Consider the following 23734-nt stretch of genomic DNA (forward strand, 5'->3'; position numbering starts at 1 on the left):
CTGAGAGAATGGGAGAAAAAACAGGAAAACGTCATGGTATACAACATTGTGCCTCTCTTTAACTGTAGGCTTGTAATGCACACATACAACACCAAATCTTCCATGATACACACACGTTAAAAAGCAGCTTTGAAACATACAAAAATGCTTTAAAAAATATGTATATTGATATATTCATATGTATACAAATTGGCCCTTCACAGCAAAAAACAAACACACATACCATTCATATGTCTGAATTTTGCCAAAGGAGGTTTTCTACAGAGACTGACGTCAACATTATGAGTGTGAATGACTTAACAGATCTGTTCTCGCACTCGATATGTTAAGGTCAAATCTCTGGGGAGGGAAAATGCCCAGCTCCCCAACACTAACACAGACAGGAAGAAGAAGAAAAATAAACAAAATAAAAGAGCACTGAGCCACAACTTAAGTGCTTTTCAAATTAAAATACAGAGGGGGAAAAAAATAATTGTAGCTTCGTTCTCGGACATTAAAAAGGTGGGTTGTCAAAGCTCTGGAAAGCACTCACATTACAGGGGAATAACAGACAATCTGCACATGGACAGGACATAAGGACAGGAGGAGGAGAACGGTGATGATAAGGTGAACGCTTTAGACACTGATGATCAATTAGAGAGCACTGCTGCCCTCTGCTGGCTCAAATATGAACATTCCTATTCTCAAACCCCTGCTGTGCTACATACTTTACCACATATTAACTTCATACAGTATGAACAATAAACTAACCTTTTTATAGTATATTGTGTCATGCAGTTGGTATTAAAGAAATCTAAATGCTTCAGTTCTATTCTTACAAAAAAAGATGCAACATTCGTTAAATTGGAGGTTGATTTAACGGTCTCTAAAAAGTAACTTCAGGTTAAAGTTGTCAAAAAGACATGTTTTTTCCAAAAGTTATTTTCTGAAGTGTCTCTATAGCTGATTCACCACCATCTCCCACACATTTAAATGTTTCCAGCTGTGCCAAGCAGCTCCTCCATTTCATTTGCTCAATTCATTGTGAGCCCATCAACAGCACACTCAAACTTTTTCAGTCTGCGTACCCACAGTTTTTGAACCCTTATTCTACCACTTTCCCAGTGTGAACACACTAGCTCCCTAAGGTAACTAGCTCCATCCAAGAGCCAGGTTATGCTAGAAAACAACCAGCCTGTAAAATGTGTCGTCCAACCATGACAGAGGAAAAGGGTTTATAGCGGTTTCAAATAGCCACACTTAAAGGTGGGCTGAAAAGCCAGCCGTCACAAACAACGGCGGATGGCCTACTTCCTGATATATAGCGGTAATCGTTTGAATGTGGGGATGAACAGTGCACACTTAAGACAGCTCTCCTATAAGTCATTCCATGTGTTGGACACGTTTGTCTACATGAAAAGTAACAGGAAATTCATAATAAAGAGAGTGAAAAAGAGCTTCTCTTTACTGATTATATTCTCTCTAAAAAGGAGCAAAATATAGCATATTCAAATGGGGGGGAAATTGTTATTAACTAATACTAATGAAGCTGGAAATGGCAAATATATGCTAAACATTGCTCTTTCCATGTCAAGTTTAATGTCGGCACATGTCTCCTAGTTTCCTGTAAGTATAAAACAGTACATTTCATTTCTTGCATACCAACTACAAGAAAGGTATTTTGTCAAGTAGACAGTATTTACTTTTCAAAATTAGCATGTAGTATCAAGTATATGAAGCACAGATTTTGCAAAAGGACACAAGCCTTTGTTGACCAGCACACATAACAGAAGAGAGAATCATGTTGATAATATGTTGTTATCTGAGGGAACGCTTGTTTTGCTGTTGCTTACAGAGCTTTCGCAACTCACCTCGGACACAGTCTTCATTAAAACAATGGGGGGGAGGGGGGTAAATCACAATCACACAAAAGTTAAGCAAGACAGGAAAACACAGGCGCTTGATACAGTCTCAGTATAAACTGAAGTGTGTCAACTCTCAGAAATACAGCAAAAGTATGTCTTTTGACGACCATCTGGTTCTGAAGTTCAGATCTGGTTCAAGTTTGTCTCGGTCAGTGAGAGAGTGGATCAGTACTAGGGTGGGGAAAATCCAAAAGGTACTTTAAGAAAAAAAAATGAAGTTAAATCAAACAAGTGTTTTCGCCTTACTGATCACATTCACTCAAGCACACACAGACATTTTGAATGTCTAATTATCCTGTCTTTAACTTCCTGAAAACATGTCAAAATAAAGTCCTTTTTTTTCCAGAGCTCGAATTCTTGTCACTTAAAAGACGAGTCATGGTCCATGCCATGTAGCGTGCGTAGCAGCAGCAGCAGCAGCTAGGCCTATGAAACACTTATTAGACACCCAAGGGTACACTACTGTTTGTACAAACTATAGTTTTTTTTTTCAACGAAATATAATCCCATTTATTTAGGATTGAGGTACACAGCCAAGGTAAGGCTTCCAGTGGTTGGTCATGTGAGAAAAAAAAAGAAAATGGTGTGGTTTATGTTTTAAGGGTTTGAATGCACCTGATGAGTGAAATGTCCCTTTAAAAACCTACAATTTACCTTCAGACTAAGATTCTATTTGGCATAAATGAATGATTTCACTTTCCAAACAGATCATTTTTCTCTTTGGAAAAAAGGCAATGGAGCTATTGTACGTTTTGAGAGCAGAGAAATGAATCAAGAAGGAACTGAGATGTTGTTCAAACTGCTTACTGTGACCGGCTGACACGGACAAGCAAGAAACAATTTAAAGGACTAAAGAAAAAAGAAAAAACACTGATCACAGATGAAAGTTAAAATAAAGAAACTGTGAAAGGCAGATCTATTTTAAGGGACACTGCTGTTAGCTTTCATCCTCAGCTCTCACTCCAAATGGGAAAACGTGTATCGTGGTTAACAAGCCTAACAACAGTGGCATACGCACGCGCACAAAAAAAGAAAAGAAGAAGCATCGGTTTAAGGTCTAGAAGCCTGAACTGAGTCTATTACCTCTAAGTAATAAAAACATTTAACTCTCACTCTCAGCCATTCAGCAGTATCGTTCTCTGCACATCCAACACAGCTTCTGCCCCACGTCCCCATCCCTGCAGTTACTCTTCTACATGAACACTCAGCAGACAGGCAGCCAGACCTACATCAACCTCCATTTACAGTTACAGTTTTACATTTCTTTTTTTCCCCTCTTCACACACACTTCACACTACCCTACCTCTCCTCTCTCTCCTCCCTCCAAACCTTCTTCCTCTTGTGTGCGCACTAGTCTGACTTGTCCCCGTCGTCTCCTCGTGGCGCTCTCTCCGCAGCCTCCCGGGCCTTGTCCTCCTTGGCGGCCTGGGCCTGTCCGTGGGAGTAGTTGGCCAGGATGGAGGAGAGGGAGAGCAGGCCGGAGCTGGAGGAGACGGCGGGCATGGATTGCTGAGAGAGGCCTAGGGGCATCGGGGCCACAGGCAGAGCCAGGCCCTGCAGCTGGGACAGGTGCTGCACCTGGAGCTGTTGCTGAAAACACACACAAACAAACACACACACACAATGTCAAACACCAGGCCCCAAGGATCAGCACTAGAATCATATGCAACCATGGGCTATAGTAGCCAAGCTTGGATCATTGTGTGGTCCCTGTGGCCCTGAAGTTGATCCCGGCCAGTCACTCCAATATAAAACGGGGAAGAGGATTTTGTCTCTGAAAATGTTTTCTTGATATCAGTCAAAAGGCTCAAAATTATCTTAAAATCAGGTACTCAAAATTGGTATCATATTATTTTTCAGGACAAACTTGGCAATATCAATTTTTAGGCTAAAATTCCATTTCTAGTAAACCAATTTTAGTACATATAATACTGGGTTTTTACATAGAAATAAACAAAGAAGTCTAATTTGATGTTGACTTAGCTTTGAATTAGTTTGATTTAGGGCTGTCAAATTAACGCGTTAATTTCGATTAATTAATCACAGAAAAATTAACGCGATTAAAAAAATTAACGCAGATTAATCGCACTTCTATAATGCCCTTTGACCCGGTGCAAAAGTGGTGCGCAGCTGCACCGAGCTGCACCTGTAGCTTGCATACACAGCCCGCACGGGTGAAAGGGAGAAAAGTAAAGAGAGAAGCAGGGGAAAGGGCGGGGCCGAGGGCTCTATGGACGGTTTATGGGATGCTTCGGGCAAATAAGCATGAAGGTAGGAAGACATCTTACTTTATTCTCCGCAGTGTCTGTGCATTATTGATTTAGTGGGTGCAACAATGTAGGTTCAAAAGTATCTCTCAATCTTCCTCCGTGTGTCTCAATTTTGTTTGCTAGCTGTCTCGTCTCCCGCGTAAACGGACACCCGCCCCGTGTGTGTGTATGTGTCAATATTTTTGCCTATGAGTACGACGATGGTGAATGAATCGGCATAGGCATCTGTGGCAGTGCAGCGCTGTCTGTTGTGGAGACAGAAGTTACGAGAGACGGAGAGCGAGAGAGAGAGAAACAAACTGTACTAGCAGGCTATACAGCTGTTTATAAACAGGTATAAAAGTGTCATAAAAGTATGCGATTAATTTACATTAATTAATCACAGAGCCTGTAATTAATTAGATAAAAAAATGTAATCGCTTGACAGCCCTAGTTTGATTGTGAGGTGCAATACACACAAAACTTGAAGGGGAGGAATTATAAGTCATGGTCACACTAAGTGATTAATCAATCATCAAAGGTCAAGTATAAAGTTTTGCTACAAGACTGGTGAAGTAGTGACTGGTTGCAGGATAAGTTGTTCAACTGATAGCTACGGCCATCTTCTGTACAAAGTCAACTCACCCGTATGATGGAGTTCATCTCGGGGGGCGTGACTTGCTTGGCTCTCTCTATGGCGCCCATGACTTGCTGTTGATGCTGCAACAAGAAGACAACCGATTCTTTTTTGAAATGTCCCTTCAGATTTTTTGTATGGTTTATAGAATAAACAGTCAAATCTTAAGCTTGTTAAAATGTTGATAGCATTAATAAATACAACCAAGGTGTAGTTTGAACATGAGTGTCTTTACATTACCTCTTGTGACAGGTAAGGCAGCACCTGAGCACAGATCCCGTTCAGTCTTTTCACTATTTCAGCCTGTAAAGAAGAAGAAAAAAAAATGAAGTACGTCAGAACAGCAAAATACCAGATGTGGTCGACTACAATAAGGATTCAGTAGAGGAGAAGTTGGTTACCTGTTTGTGCATTTCAATGTTCAGTCCGTACGACATTTCATAATACTACAAAACAAAGAGGGAGGAAAGACAAACTTTATAAGTAAACCTTCTAACACAAACTAAGAATCCTTTGGTACACAATACCTGGTCACTAAAGCAATAGAAAAATATACACAATTAGAGTATACTTTGTTGTAGGTATGCCTATTAAATATGTGGCTTATGTATTGGGAAATGTATTTGTTTATCGTCATTTGATCTGTAATTTATCATAGGCTATCAGAAAACCTTTAAATCTATCTACAGACAATCCTATCTAACCAGACATTCCTGGTGTGCACTAGAATGTCTATGTTAAGACAGCAACGCTACCTAACCTGTTTGTTGTTTGATTGTTACAGAAGATCAGAGAAAGATTAAAAACACTCACGTCAGTCGGAGCGGCACTTACCATGATATAGTGACGCTGCATCTCTGACTTTTCAGAGGCCAGTTTATCACACTCCAACTTCAAACTGCGTAGAAAAGGAAAATAAATATTAAACAATTAAAAAGGCAAATGTATCCCACACTAGTTTTGACATTTTGTTTTGGGGAATTACTTGGTTACTCTAAAACCTGTCTTCATTAGACAGAGCTAAGTTGCTGGCTTCATCTTTAGAATTGCAAAATGCAAAATAATTTGTTTGAATGTCTGTTTAAAAATGTATTCAAATTAATTGTATTTTTTTTAATTATAAAAGATTGAATTTTAATATTAAACATATTCCTCCTACCCATAATGGACAACACAGACAACATTGAAAATAAAATGCAAGTTCACTACATTTTTGAACACATCTAGGTTAAGAAAGTTAACATAAATCAGAAATTCACTTTAGCTCAAAGTGAAGATAGGAAATAGGCAGAAAATCTGCCTTGAATAAAAGCCAATGTACCAACGTCAATTGCATTTTGGCGTTATAACAAACCATGGGAAAATGTTTGGGTCTCTGAAATGATATTGAGTGTGCGTGTGTGTGTGTGTGTGTGTGTGTGTGTGTGTGTGTGTGTGTGTGTGTGTGTGTGTGTGTGTGTGTATGTGTGTGGGTTGCATTAGCTACATGCCTGTGGTACTGTGCTTGGAGGAACTGAAACTCGTCCTTGATGCGGTCACAGGAGTCAGAAGTGGTGAACTTGAGAGCTTGACCGGACTGAGAGGACGCCTGGGAAACAGAGCAAGAACAGGATTCACACACACACACATAGGACCACAACCTCAGTCTGAAGCCAAAATTTGATTATAACATTTCTTTAGACATGTTCCTAACTGTCACTAGAGCAATTAGAAAAGCCCTGTTTGCAGACATTGGGCCAGGGGAATATATTATGGCTTCGTTCAGTTGTTAAAAATGTGTGTCTACGTTTGTTTGGACACATTAGCTTGACCCCTGAGATTATCCATTTGAGAGGATAGCTTAAGTGAGGGTCAGCCTTAACAAGGGTTTCATAAGACGGACACTATGTTTAACTAATAGTACACTACTTACACTATAGCCAAAGCTCAATTATTAGAACAAGCACAGATTTTTTTCCCCCACATCTGACAAATAGATAATGCAACATCTGTCCTCGGCCTCCATCCTCTTTGCAGGACCGCAGAGTGTTGTGATTGAGGAAATGTGTTTACAGAAGGCAAGATTAAGATGCGCCCATGCTGACCATATGTGTGGGAGGTATTTAGAGGCTGCATTAGAAGTCTGGATATGTATAGACTTCACTTAAACCATGTCCAAAGCCATAATCCAGGATTTATCTGGTGCCTTAAACCTCATTACTCTCTAAATAAGTGGCACAAGGGCATGAGGTCTCCAGTGGGATTATGGGACTGAGCAGAGGGGATGGATTCACCCGATTACACAGAGGTCCAAACCAAACCAAGCATCCGAAAATGTACAGTGCACTAGCCTACTGCAGAATATGTAATATTTTGGTCAATATATGATAGCCATGTTTCACTATTTTCGAACATTTTAGATAAAAAAAAAAAACCTTGAGTAATGAAAAGTCAGATTAATTTCTGATACAATCACTAGAAAACAGATAGAGCTGAAACGATCAGTCGATTTAATGGTTGATCTGTTTATTGTTTGACGAATTTATCTAGAAGAAAAAAAAAGTATCAGCTAATATTCACCTTATCCTGCTTTTTAAAATGGAACAAAATACACAACAATTTCTCTGTTATAAATTTGAAATCAATATCATTAGGTTGTTAAACTAAACGATACAAGTCATTTGAAGATGTCCCTTTACTCTCCAGGACAGGAATTATTCACAATTTTCTGAGATTTTTCAAGACTAATTATTAAGTGAGATATCGTTTTTTTTTAAACAAATATTTTACATGCATACTTACATGACCATGTGTCACCTTTGTGGGAGTGTTTGCGGTGTTCTTTGGTTAATGGTTTGTTTTATTTTGCGCATTCTTGTCAAGCTCGTCCCTCACATGAGGTCAGCAAGGATAATTTCCTGTTTTGGGTGTCCGTTGTTTAACGCAAATTGTCTGGCAATAAGTTTAGCAAAGGTACTAAACATTTCAATATTATTAGGGCTACCAAGTCAAAAATCGACTATCAAAACAGTTGCAGATTGAATTGTTTCTAGAGCTGCATTAATTGGTTGACTAATGAATAAGTCTATGGGAAAGAAATTAGGGAACTATTGTGAAAATAGAGTAATATTTGTGTTGTCAAATTCCAAAAATTCTCTGGTTCCAGCCTTTTCTCTTCTTTCATCATTGTGAACTGGATATCATTGTGTTTTTGGCTTGTTGGTCACACAGAAAAAGACATCTGAATAATTCTTAATTGGACTTTTCACCAATAGTAATAGTGATTTGCATGCAAATAACTGTGACATGATCCACTATTATTTATTAGTGCTTAAACTAAGGCCTTGTGTGTCTAATTCCTCTGTTCGTATATAACTATCATTTAAAAGGCACCTTTTCTGCTCTTATACTGCATCATTTAGCCGCAGTTGTTTCGGGTAATCCTTCAAAAGTAGTCATTTGTACCTTTTTTTTCTTTCTCCTTAGAAAACACTGTTGGACTGAGTTCTTTTGTATAAAATGCTAACAGATATTATTAGCATTTTTTTAATCAAATCTTTTGAGAGACCAAATCTTTTCCGTTGTTTAATCAAAGTCATCAGGTGGATATACATTCTGTTGCACTCTTATATTTGTGTAATTTGGTTTGTTGAGAGTAGAAACAGCGAACAATAGCCTACACACTAAGTCACTCTCGCACACTCTACCTCTAACTTAAATTAGCTGTTTGGACTCACAGCTAGCCGACGACACATTGTGTTTTCAGACAAAACCTGGTCACCAAATGCTATAGCTACAATCTTTATGGAGTTAAAAGTTGTAACCATAGACTGTATGGTTGTAACCCGACATCTCAGCTTTACTATAACGGTATAAACGTCGTGAGAGGTCGGGCATTGTGAGACAAGCTGACAGCTACCTGCAGCCACAGGAGCTAGTATCAGCTGTCGGTGGTTAGCTTAGCATTAGCTCGGCTCGCTAATAGTTTATTTAGTTTCTTTCTGGGACAAGTTCACGCAGTAAAACTTACCGAGTGCCTAGATTGAGGAAACATCATGTCAGCAGTGTGTGTCACCGTGCTTCCTTGGTTTAACCGAATCGCCGGGCTAGCTGGCTAAGCTAACAGGTCCCCAGATAATATTAAATGATTGGAGACGCTGCTGGCACTTTGTACTCTGTCATCGTTTAAAATAACGTTAGCTAACGTGAAAGCAGCACGAGCCGAAGATCGTCCTCTGGTCTCTGCAGTCACCACAAAAAAAACAAACAAAACAAAACAACCACCGCCTCAAAGGATGAATAGGCTCACAAGAAATAAAACGGTCTTCAAAGGGACATCAAGTCTCTCGCTTTTTTTCTTTCTTTTTTTTGGGATAACGTTAACGCTACACCTCCCCGGGGAAACCCTGGATGTTGACACATGAGCCCCCGACTTTCCTCTGCTTTGAAGAGAAGAGCAGCATCACGCGGAAAACAAACCGAGCGGCGGAGAAGCGGGCGCCCCGTGTGGCGCAGCGCTGAACTGAAGCTGTGGCCCATGGGTTTTATTATAATAATAATAATAATAATAATAATAATAATAATAATAATAATAATAATAATAATAATAATAATAATAATAATAATAATAATAATAATAATAATAATAATAATAATAATAATAATAAGCTGGTCACCTTGGGAGAATTCAAAGGAATCCTGAAGGACAGAGAAGATAGTTCTCTTGGTCAATGCAATTGTTTGTAAAGCTATTTTCTGATAACGGCCGGGTTTATTCATTCATCTGTCACCAGTTTATTTATTTCATTTTTAACTGTACTCATTTCAATCTTCATATAGTCTTGTCCCTGATCTTGTATTGTACTTTACCTGACGTTGAATGTGGTGTATGAGAATTGTGGTTGATTGTTCTTATTGTTTCTTGGTGCTGCCCTCTTGGCCAGGTCATTCTTGAAAAAGAGATTTTAATCTCAATGAATTTTACCTGGTTAAATAAAGGATATTGATTGAATAATAATAATAATAATAATAATAATAATAATAATAATAATAATAATAATAATAATAATAATAATTTATAATATGTCCATGTCCGGGCCGGTGTTCTGTCGAATCATGCTACCAATGGAAAAGTGTTACATGCATGTGCAGACCCCAAATCTTGAAATACATTGAATTATTGGGTAAAGACTTTGAAAGAGTTTTGGTAATATGATCAATATCTTATCTCTTTGCATTGCCATTTGACCTGTAGTAAATATTTGCATGTAGGCCTATCTTGTTAGGGAGCATTATTCGACAGGGGATATATGAAAGAGAATCTTATAGGTAATTTTACAAAAAGTTTAAAAATATGTTACTCATACTCTTGCATTATGGTGCATAACCTCCCACCCCTGGCTGTATGCCTATTTAAAAAAAACATTAATAAATATAAATCAATGTAATTTGTTAGGCACAATACTTTCAGTTAGCCTTTATAAACACAAAGGTAAATAAACGTATTATGAAGTGGTATTACTTGACACACTGGATACCTCCCCTCCCCTATAAGTCTGAACTTTCTCTTGCAATTAGATAGGCCTACACAGTTTTTACAGCTAAATTATATCTAAAAATGCTAAAAATGAAAAAAACAATTCTCCTTAATGTCTGAACTGATCTGAATCCACTCTGGAATTACTTTGAAATGTTGGTCTGATGTCCTGTATTTAAGTCAATAACATCTTTGTGACGATTTTTCTTCACTTTTGAAAATGTCGATTTCTTCTTCTTCCGGAAAATAGATTTTAATAGTTTGATAAAGTGTGCTATGGAGTGTGCGTCACTAAAGTTCAGAGTAATCAAAGGGGGTAGGCTACTACTTCCAGGATACTACTTTTACTTTATATTATATACACTGACATTGCATTTTATTTTTTTATTGTAGAAGTTTTTGATTAATCCAGTGACAGGCATGAGCAAACCCCAGATAATTCTTGCATTAGAATAAGGGTGGGAGTGAGATATTTCACAACTGCTAGACTTTAGAATATCCCCTTGAAATGACAATATTTTATAAAAGTTCCTCTAAAATTAGGAAAATGTATTTTAGGGCACGTCCGAATTCCTGAAAATTGCCCTACGGCTCCATTTTAAATATGAAACTTTAGCTACTGAGATTTACCCTGATAAATAATCAAATACACAGTTGACAACTTGATTTTGTTGTGTTATATATCAAGCTAGCTCAGGAATCTAACCCTAGGAACACAAAACCATGAAACCCAACGCACACACCATGAGCAAGTATAGGAACAAATTTATTTCAATTTAAAACAGATACCTTGTCATTATGTTTCTCTCTTAGAAGGCGGCAATGATCATAAGTCATGTTCATGTTTGAATGAGGATCAGGCAACAGTGGTTGAAACAAATACATGAAACACATAAAAAAAAAATATGGCAAAGAGTTATGTAAATCAATAATCGATAATAACCAACTGATTGAACCCCCTTCATTAAGGGCTCTGCTTCAATGAAACCATCAAAGCCCTCACTTCCAAACACAAAATAAACAGCACATGCAATTATAATTACAGTTTCTTAAAAAACAGCAGATTATCTTTTAAATCTTCAATCTTAAATACAGAATAAAGTCTTTGTGTGTACTTAATCATCTATCCTTTTAGTCTCCGGTGTATTCTATTTAAAAAAAAAGGGGGGGGGGGGGGGGACCATCTCAGGTGGTGGTCCTTTGATGATGACCACAGCGTTGGCACTTAGAGAGAGCCTTGCTCTAGAGAGTGGGGTTGGCACACTCAGTATAATACATCATTTACATTTGGTTTACATACAAATAAAGTAAGAGGAGAGAGAAAAAAAACTGCATTTTATACACCACTACACAATTGACCTTCAGGTTTCATTGGAGTGAGGAAATAAAATAAATCAAGTGGCCCTAAATAATAGTGTTCTGGTAATATTTTTCTTATTATACAGGAAATGAGAAAAAGATAGGGGCAAGAAAGAAGTTCTGAATATGCACCGACTTCACTCTTGATGTCAAAAAGATAACTTTGATTCCACTTGCTTCGACAGCAAGCTTTACAGGAATCAGACAACTACGGCCCCCCCATAAAGTCAGAGCTGTGTCGAAACCAAAACTTAAAGGATTGAAGGCAATGAAAGGCAATAAATAACAGGTCATTGCTCCAAAAAACGGACCAAATGCAAGAATGAGAAGGACATTTAAGCATCTCTCTTTCCTGCTCATATATGTTGAGTTTAAGAGTGTCAAAAGGAAAAACACTGTGCAACACTGTGCCGCTAACACACTACCAAACCCACATCGACCGCCAGTCAGCCCTTCACCATGTGCCAAAGTTGTAGTGTCAAGTTTTAATAATACAACATGGTCTGCATTCAGCACACGGTAAGTCCTAACACAACTACTGATAAAATACTGTGGTATCCATACTGCTATGTCTGTTCACTTCAAGAACCCCCCTCCTCCCCCTTATGACAGCAGTCTAACGGTTGGTCTTCTGCTTCTTCCATTTAAGATTTAGTGTAATTTTCAGCAGAAAGAAAATGGCAGTTAAGGACCACACTGGCGTTACAAAATCTATATATTTTAGCCCCATCAACTTTGATAGTGTTCAAACATTACATCACTGCTAAGGGTTTTTTGAACAATACCTTTACGTTTTCAGATTGATTACCCATATTTAAGCAGCTTTTGGGTTTAGTTAAGAAAAAAAATAAAATAAAAATCAGTTACATTCATTTAGTTACTACGTACCTCTGACTGTTAGTTACCTTCAAATAAAATGGTTCCACAAGCATATAGTTAAAATTTGGAAAAGAGCAAAAATTCATATAATCCTCTACATCACGTTTCTCTGATAAACCAGCTTTCAAAAATGTTAGATTAATGTTAATGATTGTTTAAAAATTTCTGATGTCAGAGCACCTTTGATTGTAAAACAAGGGAGTTTTGAAGCAGTCCCCGCTCACTCAATTCCACCATAACTATTGCACAATAACAGAAGCTAGAAAGAAGAAAAAAAATGAAATGTCTTCTGTGGTATGGATTATCTCTCAGAATCAAGTGTAATTTCTCTGTAAATTGTTTATCAAACCTAACCAGCAAGAACGGCAACCAATAGCTGCGTGCAAAGTAGGAAATCAATTTATCAACATGGAGAAATGGCCGACAATAAAGTATAAGATTTGTAGTTAATGGTTAAAACATGCAAAGCCATAAGTATGGTCATTAAGATGTCTTGGTTATCAGCTAGAAGTCAAATACTCTGGGGCAAACATGCAATACTTGTGGTGGTAGCAGTGTCTTTAGTGAGAAGTGTTTCTATACTGCATGAGGTTTGAAATACCGGAAAAAAAGTAGTGAAGGTCAAAAGAGCCAGATTTTGGGTCCACTTCATTAAAACAAAAGGGCCAGGTATATAAAGAGAACTGCTTAGTGTTGGTAAACTCTCTACTCACTCACAATCACACCTTACGTTTTTCATTAACACCCTACACTTCTTATTTTCACATACTGCAAGTAATCCCCATTTACAAAAAAAGGATTAGTAGTGGATGACTTGGGTTCACTGTGGATGTGTACTCCACTCCCCGCTGTCTGATGCACTGTGATAGCCCTTAATGAGGATGAAGGATAAATCACCTGTAGAAAAAGTCAAAGACCAAAAAAATAAAAAATAAAAAATAAAAGTATATCCGCACTTCACTGGCACTATCAAAAGCAAGCCTAAAATAAAATGGAAAATGAACGTTGCAAAAAAACGACAACAGAATTTGTGTTAAATTACAAATAGCAAGCATGGACCGCATGGGTCATCAATCACTGATAAAAAAGTCCACCTATATAGTTCGTACTGTACATTTTTCTAGGTATGCATTACAGCGCTGAGTCTATAGACCAAGAGGAAATAGTTGAAATTTTTTTTTTCTTCTTTTCTTTTGAATCAAAAAAAAATGTGAGGGCTCCTAAAGAAAACCAAACAGTATTATCATGGATGGAGATGTGATGGCAAGTACAATTGGAAATTAGAAATAGAAAGCAGAGAAAAAAGTCCTTACTATACCAGACATTCGTTGTTTTTTTTGTTTCGTTTTTTGTTTTTTTACAGCAGTTCAGACTCAAGTAGGCTCCGCCATGAGAAAAAATGGAGCACTTCAACATGACAGAATCAAAAGCAGTCAAATTATCAACACCTTCAAACCTGGTCCATAAATTAGATAAATAAAAAAAATCTTTAATTACTCTTAAAATCATCTTGTCACCGTACTGTGAAGATTTTTTTTTACCAGCCCTAGTCAGTATACTCTGGAGCCAGAGCTGCAGTGTTGTGGAGTCGAAAGGCTGGTTGGGAACCTCTTTTCTCTTGACTATTGCTCCTTTGCCTATCGTTTCCTCAACACTACGCAGCTCTGTGTAGTCCTATTAATCAAGTGAACAAAATCCATAATCACAGTATCACTACTACCATAAATTCATAGGAAAAGAAATGTATGCTAATGAAAGAAGTTAATATTTTTTTGTAGTTTTTTTTGTAGTTAAGGTTTTTTTTTTTTTTTTTTGCCAAAGATGGTGTACCACAGAGCGTTTTGTACAGGAGTGTTTTGTGTATATGTATTTACAAACAAATATACACAAATAACGGTTGCAGACTTCAGAGTGCGTTTTCAATGAAAAGTTCATAGCCCACCCCCACCCCCCGCTTCTTCTCACCACTCAACAGCAAGCAATCTTTATAGAAACAAAGTGACTATACAGTAAATAATATTAAAAAAGTAAACAGAAGCATATCCTGATGTGACAATGGCATTACTGTCAGGAAGTGTGTCTGATTGGACGGCTGAGTGACACAGGTGTCATGTCATCGGGGATGTGGGCGTGTTTACATTACAGCTTTTTATTTTGTTGAATAAGCTACTTGTATCCCAAGCTATAGATGTTCTCTGCAGACTTATAAACCCTGATGATGTCATACTCCCCTTTCAAATGTATTTCCACCAATCAGAGCAGAGCTAGTGTCTGGAGCCTGCTCTAACCCGCCTTTTAGTGTTTTGTAATAAGGGCGTGGCGCGGTGTATCAGTGACGGTCACATGGAAGATTGTCCCTGTGAATCCATAAAAGAAAAAAACATCTGGGGGAGGGAAGCTATGTGATAAACTTAAACAAAAAACACAAATCCCACAGAAATCTTTAAAGGATACTTATGTCAAGTCAAATTTATGGTCGCTTCTTTTTAGATGTTTCTGTTTTTGCAAAGTTCGAAAAGTTTCTACAGATTTCTTACCACCATTACTTTTAGCCATTACTTGTTAAATAGATTAGACATAGCAACAAATTTCTATCATTAAAAACAATTAAAAAAATCTCAGCAATGAACGGATTTTGATTAGCTATGACTTGCCCTCTCGTGCTTTTTGTCTTAAGTGTGTTTACATATGCATGTACTTCATAATATATATATATTTAATTTTTTTTTGTTTTGTTTTTTTTGTTTTTGCGATTTGCGATGCTCACACTGGTGGGTACATTCAAAGATGCGAGGTGGAGACAGAATCCTCAGCCCCGTCCCTATCGTGTCCGATGTGCGGCCTCACTTCCTGTTCCGAGTCATTCTGTCCAAAGAAGCGCGATGCCTCACGCTGGTCCTTGGTTGGTTTCAGGAGATACAGTATTCACTTCCCTTCACACCGACGAAAGGACACGACCGAGGATCTGATCTCACACTGCTGAGGGGGAACTCCAAAGGTTTGATGATGCCGCTATTCACCAACACACAGCTCCTCGCTCGTCAATGCTGCCCCAAATACACACACACACACACACACACACACACACATAAACACCAAAGTCCCCTTCAGTCACTGTACAGCCCGTGTGAAAGGTTTGTGTGCCAGATTAAATGTGCCAGAGCCAGCAGCCGAGGGCCAAAATCTGACACACGCGGAGCGGCTTTGGGAGGAGCGAGGACTCTGACACAAGAAGCTGCCGAGCGAAGGAGGAAGAGGGCGAGCTTTGGTGGAAAAGGGAGGGGTGGTGTTTGCAGGTGGGAGGATTTGTGAATGTACTGTATTGGGGGGAAAAGGGAAGGGCTCTGATGGTTGGTTGGTGTGTGCGTGTGTGTGTGTATGTGTGTGTGTGTGTGTGTGTGTGTGTGTGTGTGTGTCTGTCTATGTGTGTGGGAGAGCCGGCATGGTGTGCTGTGTAATGCGTGTGGAGTTGAGCGCACACTCCCAAAAGAAGTGTGCATTTGTGCAATGGGGAGCGTTGTACGTGAGCCCTCCTCACACCAGATTGTACTCTTTGAGATTGAGCTGTAGGATGGTGTCTTTGACAGCTGCAAACACAAAGCGGATGTTCTCAGTGTCCGTGGCACACGTGAAGTGAGAGTAGATGATCTTGTCGCTGTCCGGGTTTAAGTCCACAAACATCTTGAGGATAAACTCGCGCGCTGCCTGTGCATCCCTCTGGGGACCTAAGATATTAAAACAGATAAGCAAATGCAAGCATTGAATTTTATTACCATTGAAGAATATTACTTAAAAAAGGTCAACAATGTGGGAAATACAATTATAACGGTCATGTCTGTGTATTCTGTATGGAGCTTTAGAAAAGAGTCTTATGCCTCGTTTCCACCGAGTAGAGCGGGTCGGAGCGGTTCGGTCCGGGTAGTTTGGCTTTTCATTTGACAAAACTTTGGTAGGGTACGGTTTAAGCGCACCTAACCGCTCTAAACCGCTCCTAATCTCAGTACTCCTCCGTTGGGGTACTAGCCGCCTGAAAGGGTGCCGAAAAGGCGGAGCTACACACTGCCGTCCGTTTATTGGTCGAAAGAATAATTTCCGCAAGGCAAGAGTGAAGAGAGTCTTGTGTTTTGGCAAAAATGTGAGCACAGCACTGTTTATTGTGTGGTGTTTTTCCACGTCAATAAATTAATCAGTTGGTTACACTGTGTCCCCACTGCTAGTCACGTAGCTGCCGCAGCCAGCACTGTTCGCTCACTGTCTCTATGAGTTGCACCGAGCCGTCTCTGTGTGTTTACGCCATAGATAGTAAATACACGCTCACAACAACACGGGGGGAATAAATAAAGAAGCGGCTTGACCACAGTTGGTCGAAAGAATCATTTCCGCCGTGTGTAGTCATCTCGGCTAGAGTGAAGAGAGTCTTGTGTTTTGGCGAAAATGTGTGCGCAGCACTGTTTATTGTGTGGTGTTTTTCCTCGTCATTAAATGAATCAGTTGGCTACACTGTGTCCCACTGCTACGATGTCACGTAGCTGCCGCAGCCAGCGCTGTTCGCTCACTGTCTGTATCAGTTGCACCGAGCCGTCTCTGTGCTCACAACAACACGGGGGGAATAAATAGCGGCTGGTTTGACCAAGCAAAAACGAGAGACCGCTGGCTTGACCACAATTGTTCCACAGCCCGATAGTTTGACCCACATTCTGGCGGCTATAAACCCCGCCCTACCAGTAAGGGTAGGGTCGGCGGTGGAAACACCACCGATATTCTTAAAAGTGAGCTGTCCCGCTCTGAGCCGCTCTGAGCCGCTCCGACCCGACCCGCTCTACTCGGTGGAAACGAGGCATTAGCTAAGCTTAGCATTAAGAATGGAAGCAGTGGGGAACCGCTAGTTCGGCTCAATCCATTGCTACATATTCCACTGAGCCTTACCAGGCCTTGGTTCGAGTCAGCTCGGTTACGCTAGATCTGGCTTGTATTTCCACCTCCGACACTACCCTTTTGGTAGGAGGGGTTTATGTCAAATACAACCTGTGCTCACCGACAACAGATAGCAACCCACACCATAGCTGGATATATTGAATATAAGTACTGTACTGGGGCGATGGATGAAATGTTATATGTTGATAGATGATCTCACCATCAAACTCAGGGAAATAGTCCACCAAGTGCGAGTAGGAGATTTTCTCTTCCAGCAGGTCCTTCTTGTTCAGGAAGAGGATGACGGAGGAGTTTTGGAACCAGGGGTAGGTAATGATAGTCCTGAACAGAGCTTTACTCTCCTCCATACGGTTCTGATGCAAAGAGAAGGAAACAAATATGCAGGAAATGAGATCAGTGTTTCCCCTACCATTATACGCCAGGCCAACGGGACCCCCCGCCAGGCCAACAGCTGCCCGAAAATAAAATAAAAAATATTATTTATTTTTCATTTTATTTTTGTGATGCGCGTGTGCTTTCGGAGCGCACATGTCACACAGGGAAACTGACGAGAAAGAACCTTCCTTTATAGGTCCATGGCATACACTGGAGATATTTAGGACTCAGTAACAGGGAGTTGAACAGGAAAAAGTTCTGAGCAAAACTTAGAAAGTTAAAGTCGCTACGTTGCCGTGGCAACCAATCTGTATCAACAGCTGAGACAGCGCAGCAAGTTATCTTGAAAACAGCAGGCTATTGTAGCCCTACAAGCTTTATTTTTTGGTATTTTCAATGCTACTTTATTTTTATGTTTTAAATTGAGAACTAGGCTACATGAAATATAATGGTCGGAATAGGAAATTTGGCTAAGTTTGCACACATTTTGATTGATAGGCTAATCATGATGTGTAGCCTAGGTTAATTTATTTATTTTAAATTAATATTTAAATAAATTAAAGAAAATGTTTCATGATCCAGATTATTCCAGAAATGAATACTAGACAGGACATACCTGTCTATATTAGGTCTTCGTGTTTAATGTATTTTATTTTCATATCCATGTGTTTTTCTTAAATAGTTTATATGGCTTGTGTCTCCAAATTATTCCAGAATATTGTTTTAGGCAGGACATATGACAGCTGTTTACAGAGCAAAAAAAATAAAATCAGATTTAGCTTCTCAAAGTGTACCAGATTGATGCATTTAAGTTTAAAATGGTAAAGGTTTTCTTCCGCAGGGGCATGCCTCAAGACCCCACTAGAAGGTACATTCTCCCCCAGCAGTCTCAAAAAATCCTGAGGGAAACACAAAATGTACAAACGTACCGAATGTGAAGGCATAACCCTATTCCCTAATTTGTAGAGGGCTGTCAAAAGAGGCTCATCCATATTACGGTTAGTTTTGGTAAATTTCTAGAAGAAATTTGGTACGCACGCCGCGCGCAGACTCTTTATCAGCTTTTACCACCGGGCCTAAAAAAAATTCTAGGGGAAACACTGGAGATGTTTAACTTTCACTTGAAATAAAAAGGTATAACTGTCATACTGCTTTTGTGAGAATAAAAATGGATAATTAGAAAGAGAAAATGGCAAATGCAAGCAAGTTGGTCCCCCCAAAAATGCAACTGCTGCTTCACTGTGTATAGCATCTTTTGAATTTAGATTTAATTTATTTTAATTATTTTTTAAAGATATCTTTTGGCATTTTTCATGCTTTACCGACAGTGTGTAATGGGGAAGAGAGGGGAAGACATGCAGAGAACTGACCCGGGCGGGATTCGGACCCGGGTCTGCTGCGGGGCCTGGGCCCGGGGGAAACGCCCTTGCCCACTGTGTACTGTATTTTAACCTTTATTTTACAGTTGAAGATCAGAGAGAGTGCAGAGTGGAAATGGGGAGAGAGAGGGGGATGACATGCAGTGAACAGCCTGGGTCGGATTCAAACAAGGGTCCACTTTGATGAGGACATCCTATATGGTACGCACTCTAACCCACTACACCAAGGGAGCGCATCTTTAATATAATAATGTAGCTTAAAATACTTTGCAAGTGAATTACACAAAGTGCTTTTTCTTGTTTCCTAAGTTTGGAACGTAGGTTGTATCGAGTTGGGTTGGGTTCAAGCACTGTTCAGTAAAAATGAGTATTCGGTAAAGGTGACTTGATTTGTTCAATGTAATATTGTACAAAGTAGAGTTGGGCTAGGCACTAAAACATAGTCTCCAGTTGAAGTATCAATAGGTTTTGAAATTTTGGGAAGGTATGAGAAATTGGACACCACCGCCAAATCCTAATTTAGTTTGAATGGCCAAGGTGTTGCAGATATAACAAACATTACAACAATGTGCGGTTTTAAGAGTCCACATACCTCATTGTCCGACTCCACCAGGACCTGGTCGTACTCACTCAGCGCCACAAGGAACATGATGGAGGTGACGTTCTCAAAGCAGTGGATCCACTTCCTCCTCTCTGACCTCTGACCCCCTACATCCACCATCCTGAAGGCAGGATGAAGATGCAAGAAGGGGAAAAACATATCAGCATATATCTCTTCGTGGCCCGTTTCATGTTCAGTGGTCTCTTAACAGCATAGAAGTTCAAATTCTCAATGTCGAGGATTGTCTTTTGTTGAAGGAGGTTTTGAATCCATCAAGATATATTTCCTAGTGGAAACATTGTGAATATTGTTTATTTAATAACATTACAAATACAGTGAATGTTGGGCTGCTTTGTAGATGAGGCGTCTATATCAGGAGAACTCTGTAATAGTCTAACATTTTTTTCTGTGCAAATTAGTTTAAATAGGCACTCTGGTGTCTTCCTTAAACATTTTCAGCACATGACCCAAATAAAGACGTAGTCTCATCCTAGGAGTGGGACCCATGAAAGCATATTTTTTACTGTCATTTAAGGAGACATCAGAAAGCTTAGAATATGTTTTTCTGGGTCATGATCATTTGTTTTAAAAGAAAAAAAAAATACTTTTCTGAAGTCCCGTTAACTTAATTTTAAGCAAACTACAATTAACACCTGATGGATTCAAAACCTTAAGAAGAAGCATACAATTTACAACCTATTGGCCCTTTGTTTTAAAGGCTTTCAGAGAAAATATGTGTAAAACTATTCTTGGCATAAAAAAGGAAACAAATGTGCAATGTGAATCTACTTTAGCACTTGTGATTAATGCATGCCAGCACAAAGATGAAAGCTTCCTACTTCAAGACAGATCTAGGATCAGCTTTAAAACGAATGGCACTCAGTTGAAGAAAGTGTGTCATTTGCACTGTTTGTCCAAAGTTTAGTCACAATTTCTGAAGGAAGGAAAAATCTTTCTGGGATTCTTAAAACTGAGTGGCATTCACCAGCTCACACATGGAGTCATCTGATACTAGACCAGTCTGTACTTCGGTTTGTGTCACACTGTGAAAGTGGATTGTCGTAACACTTTATCTAATAGAAAGCTTTCTCAACCTTCCCTGGTGTGTGTGTGGTAAAGCATAACATTCAAATAATTGTACAATTTTGAAACACACTTAACAAAAGGGGAAAGAAGAGGAATGTAAAATGAAGGGCAAAGGAAGATGTGGAGATGGGGTCAAGGACATAAGGTACAAGGACAGACAGAGGACAGGATGCACTAAGAGATGAAAAGATACAGGGGGCACCTCTGATGGCTGGATCCTTTTCATGGTAGGCGGGTGCCTCCTATGTAACTTAATGAGAAGCTACAAACTGAGAAAATTACATCTCAAGGAATGTGACTTATATGACTTTTATAATAAGAGATAAACACATTTTTTTTACTTTTTAAAAATGAGCATGAAAATGTTGATTGCAGCACACAGGCCTGCAGGCAAACAGACTTGCATTGGCGGTAGCCATTCATGTACAGCCTGAAACACTGACGGATGGATGTGTGGATCCTCATAAGGTTTCAGCTTTCCAGAGCTTTTCCCTCACAAGGTCACCCCTTCACTCGTCAGGGAGTTTAAGTCCCAGTTTCATTAAGCCTTCATTCCTGACTAACTGAACCCGTAAAGTATTTCCTGTCAAGAACCTTTTATGTCAAGCCATTATAGAAATGACATCGGTTCAATTGAAGGCCCAACTCTGCTTACTCTGTTGCACCTCTGGGCGCACAGGGTGCAAACCTCCAGACCAGGTTCAACATGGCCTCTGAGAAAGCTGCACAGATTTAGTACAGTTCAGATAGGCTGCCCCCTGGTGGTGGCCCAGTCCAATGTGAGTCCACAGAGACCCAGGGCCAATATGGGCCCTGCAGGACCTGCTGCCCAAAAATAACATTCCTCCAGCGCGGAGAGGACGACCTCGTTTCTTCTGCCAGCCGGAGAGGAGCGGAGGAAAGGAGGAGGAAGAGAGGAGGTGACCCATTTACAGAGAGCGGGCACCAGAATGTAGGACTTTGTGTTCATTAGGGGGTTGTGTTATGTGTGGTACGATTGCCGTTTATGGCAGGAGGTAAAAGAAAAAGAGTAGGACTATGAGGAGACTGTAAAATGGTTATGACTATAATATTATAAGGAGTAAGGAGGAATTGGGATGAGATACAGACAATTAAGTCAAAAGGCATCAACTTAAAATCACTGTTGAAGTTATTTCTATTAATGAGAAAAAAAAGCAATGGTTTATTTGGGGCTTTGGACAAAACCATGAGATGATGGATGGGTTAAAAGATGTTACAACATAAGAAGCAGGGACTGAGCCAAAACAGGCATCTTTCTACCTGAAAATGATGCTCTGCAAGTCGAATGGGTACTCTATGATTCCTGTGGTAGGGATGCGCACCCTGAGCACATCCTGCTGAGTGGGAAGATAGCCGGTATCTGCGATACGATCCAGATCGGTAAGATAACTACAGGCAGGCAGGTTTAAGAAAAAGAGGAGATAAACAGGACAAAAAAGAGACAGAAAAAACAGTTATATAAAGCGTGACAGGCAATTACCGCTACCCCCCCTGCCATTCCAGGAAGTGTGGATCAGTCCTGTTGAGGAAGCTTCAAAGAAAAGGCCACAACTCAGAAAACAAAAGGGTGTTAGTTAGTGTCACTGCTCAACCAACACACTATATCTACAAACCAACTATATCACTTGCAACTAAACTATAGCATTGGGTTGACTCGACTCTCGTTTTAATTGACAACAATTAGGAGTCGGGTCAAGTAGTTTGTGGATTAACTTGCAGACAGTGAGGAGGCATCAGTGACAGTAGTAGCAGTGACTTCATCAGCAGAGACGGCAGCACCTGGTCTGGATAAGGAAGGTCGAGTATGATATCAAAGATAGCAGGAAGAATTCTCCAAACTTTTTTCCCTTAAAAAGCCCTGTAAATAAGCCATTTCAATTTGAAAATTCAATTAGAAAAAAAAAATTTCAGTTCTTCTGTAACTGTGCCCAATTGCCTCTGTGTTTCAAAAAACTTCCAGGTGAATCTTTGACATCATTGTCTAATCCTTCTTCATCTGGTATCCGGTGGTGTCTCCCCACATGCTTCAGTGCAGCATGTCTGGCCTAAGTTTTTTATAATCCTGGAGCAAGAACCGCAGCAAAATTCAGACACAAACCACTGATATCTATATCAGGTTAACCAAGGGGGCTCTGGGGCTCATTTGGTCAAAAATAATATTTTTTTTTCTCTGTAGGAAAAACTGGGTCTAATCAGGCAAATGGACTCTTTCTAAGGAACATGTGCTTTCACTGTAGGAATGAGAGAGCATTTACAGGTTTGTCTGTTGTGTTTTAATTTACAAAAACCTTAACTGATGTGTAAACATCCTGACAGTAATCAGTGGTTTCTGTCATCTCGCTAAGGTGATGCTGCAGTCCTAGTGCCATAGGGGTGGGGGTACCTGAAGATGCAATTTTCCAGGTCAAACGGGTACTCTATTATACCCGTGGTGGGAACACGGACCCTCAGCACATCCTGCTGGGTGGGAACATATCCCTCCGCAGTCACACGATCTATATCGCTAAGGTAACTGGAGATATACATTACAACAGTGTGGATAACACTGGCATAGACAAATTCAATTATTTTTTATGTTTCTTGCTAACACGCTCAATCACACGCAAAAACAGACAAACACAGGGCTTACATATTTACCATAAACACACATTCTCTTACGGACTTGAAGCAGCATTGAACGGTAGTACAGCAAGTCTACAAGCAGGGGGCACTACAAAGTGAGCCCAGTACCTTTGCACATTTAGCCTTGGGTCACATATAAGTACAATGTAATTGTTACAAATGCCACCATCAC

The 23734-nt window shown here is 39.6% G+C and overlaps 2 protein-coding genes across 3 annotated transcripts in view; both read right to left on the reverse strand.

Moving 5' to 3' along the window:
• Window positions 1–1383: 1383 nt before the first annotated feature.
• On the reverse strand, window positions 1384–9161 carry LOC307261848 (TLE family member 5-like). 2 transcript variants are annotated; one of them, XM_080042509.1, is made up of 8 exons: window positions 8800–9161; window positions 6281–6378; window positions 5625–5688; window positions 5192–5236; window positions 5031–5093; window positions 4799–4873; window positions 3208–3494; window positions 1384–2075 (listed from the first exon to the last, which is right to left on the reverse strand). In XM_080042509.1, exons 1-7 carry the CDS (start codon window positions 8824–8826, stop codon window positions 3255–3257), a joined length of 612 nt encoding a protein of 203 aa, XP_079898635.1. In that variant the 5' UTR covers window positions 8827–9161; the 3' UTR covers window positions 1384–2075; window positions 3208–3254. The 2 variants fall into 2 exon arrangements, with proteins under 2 accessions (XP_079898635.1, XP_079898634.1); XM_080042508.1 differs by having other exon boundaries at window positions 1384–3494.
• Window positions 9162–11053: 1892 nt separating this feature from the next.
• LOC307261760 (guanine nucleotide-binding protein subunit alpha-11) overlaps window positions 11054–23734 on the reverse strand; it is a 30402-nt gene continuing 17721 nt past the window's right edge. The window contains exons 4-7 of the mRNA XM_080042364.1: window positions 22201–22329; window positions 19825–19954; window positions 17678–17831; window positions 11054–16268 (exon numbers count right to left, since the gene is read on the reverse strand). Coding sequence (XP_079898490.1) covers window positions 16078–16268; window positions 17678–17831; window positions 19825–19954; window positions 22201–22329 — 604 coding nt within the window. The 3' untranslated portion in view covers window positions 11054–16077. The remainder of the gene's footprint in view (window positions 16269–17677; window positions 17832–19824; window positions 19955–22200; window positions 22330–23734) is intronic.

The sequence above is a fragment of the Ammodytes marinus genome, assembly GCF_949987685.1.
Source record: "Ammodytes marinus genome assembly, chromosome: 15".
In the NCBI taxonomy this organism is placed as follows: domain Eukaryota; kingdom Metazoa; phylum Chordata; class Actinopteri; order Uranoscopiformes; family Ammodytidae; genus Ammodytes; species Ammodytes marinus.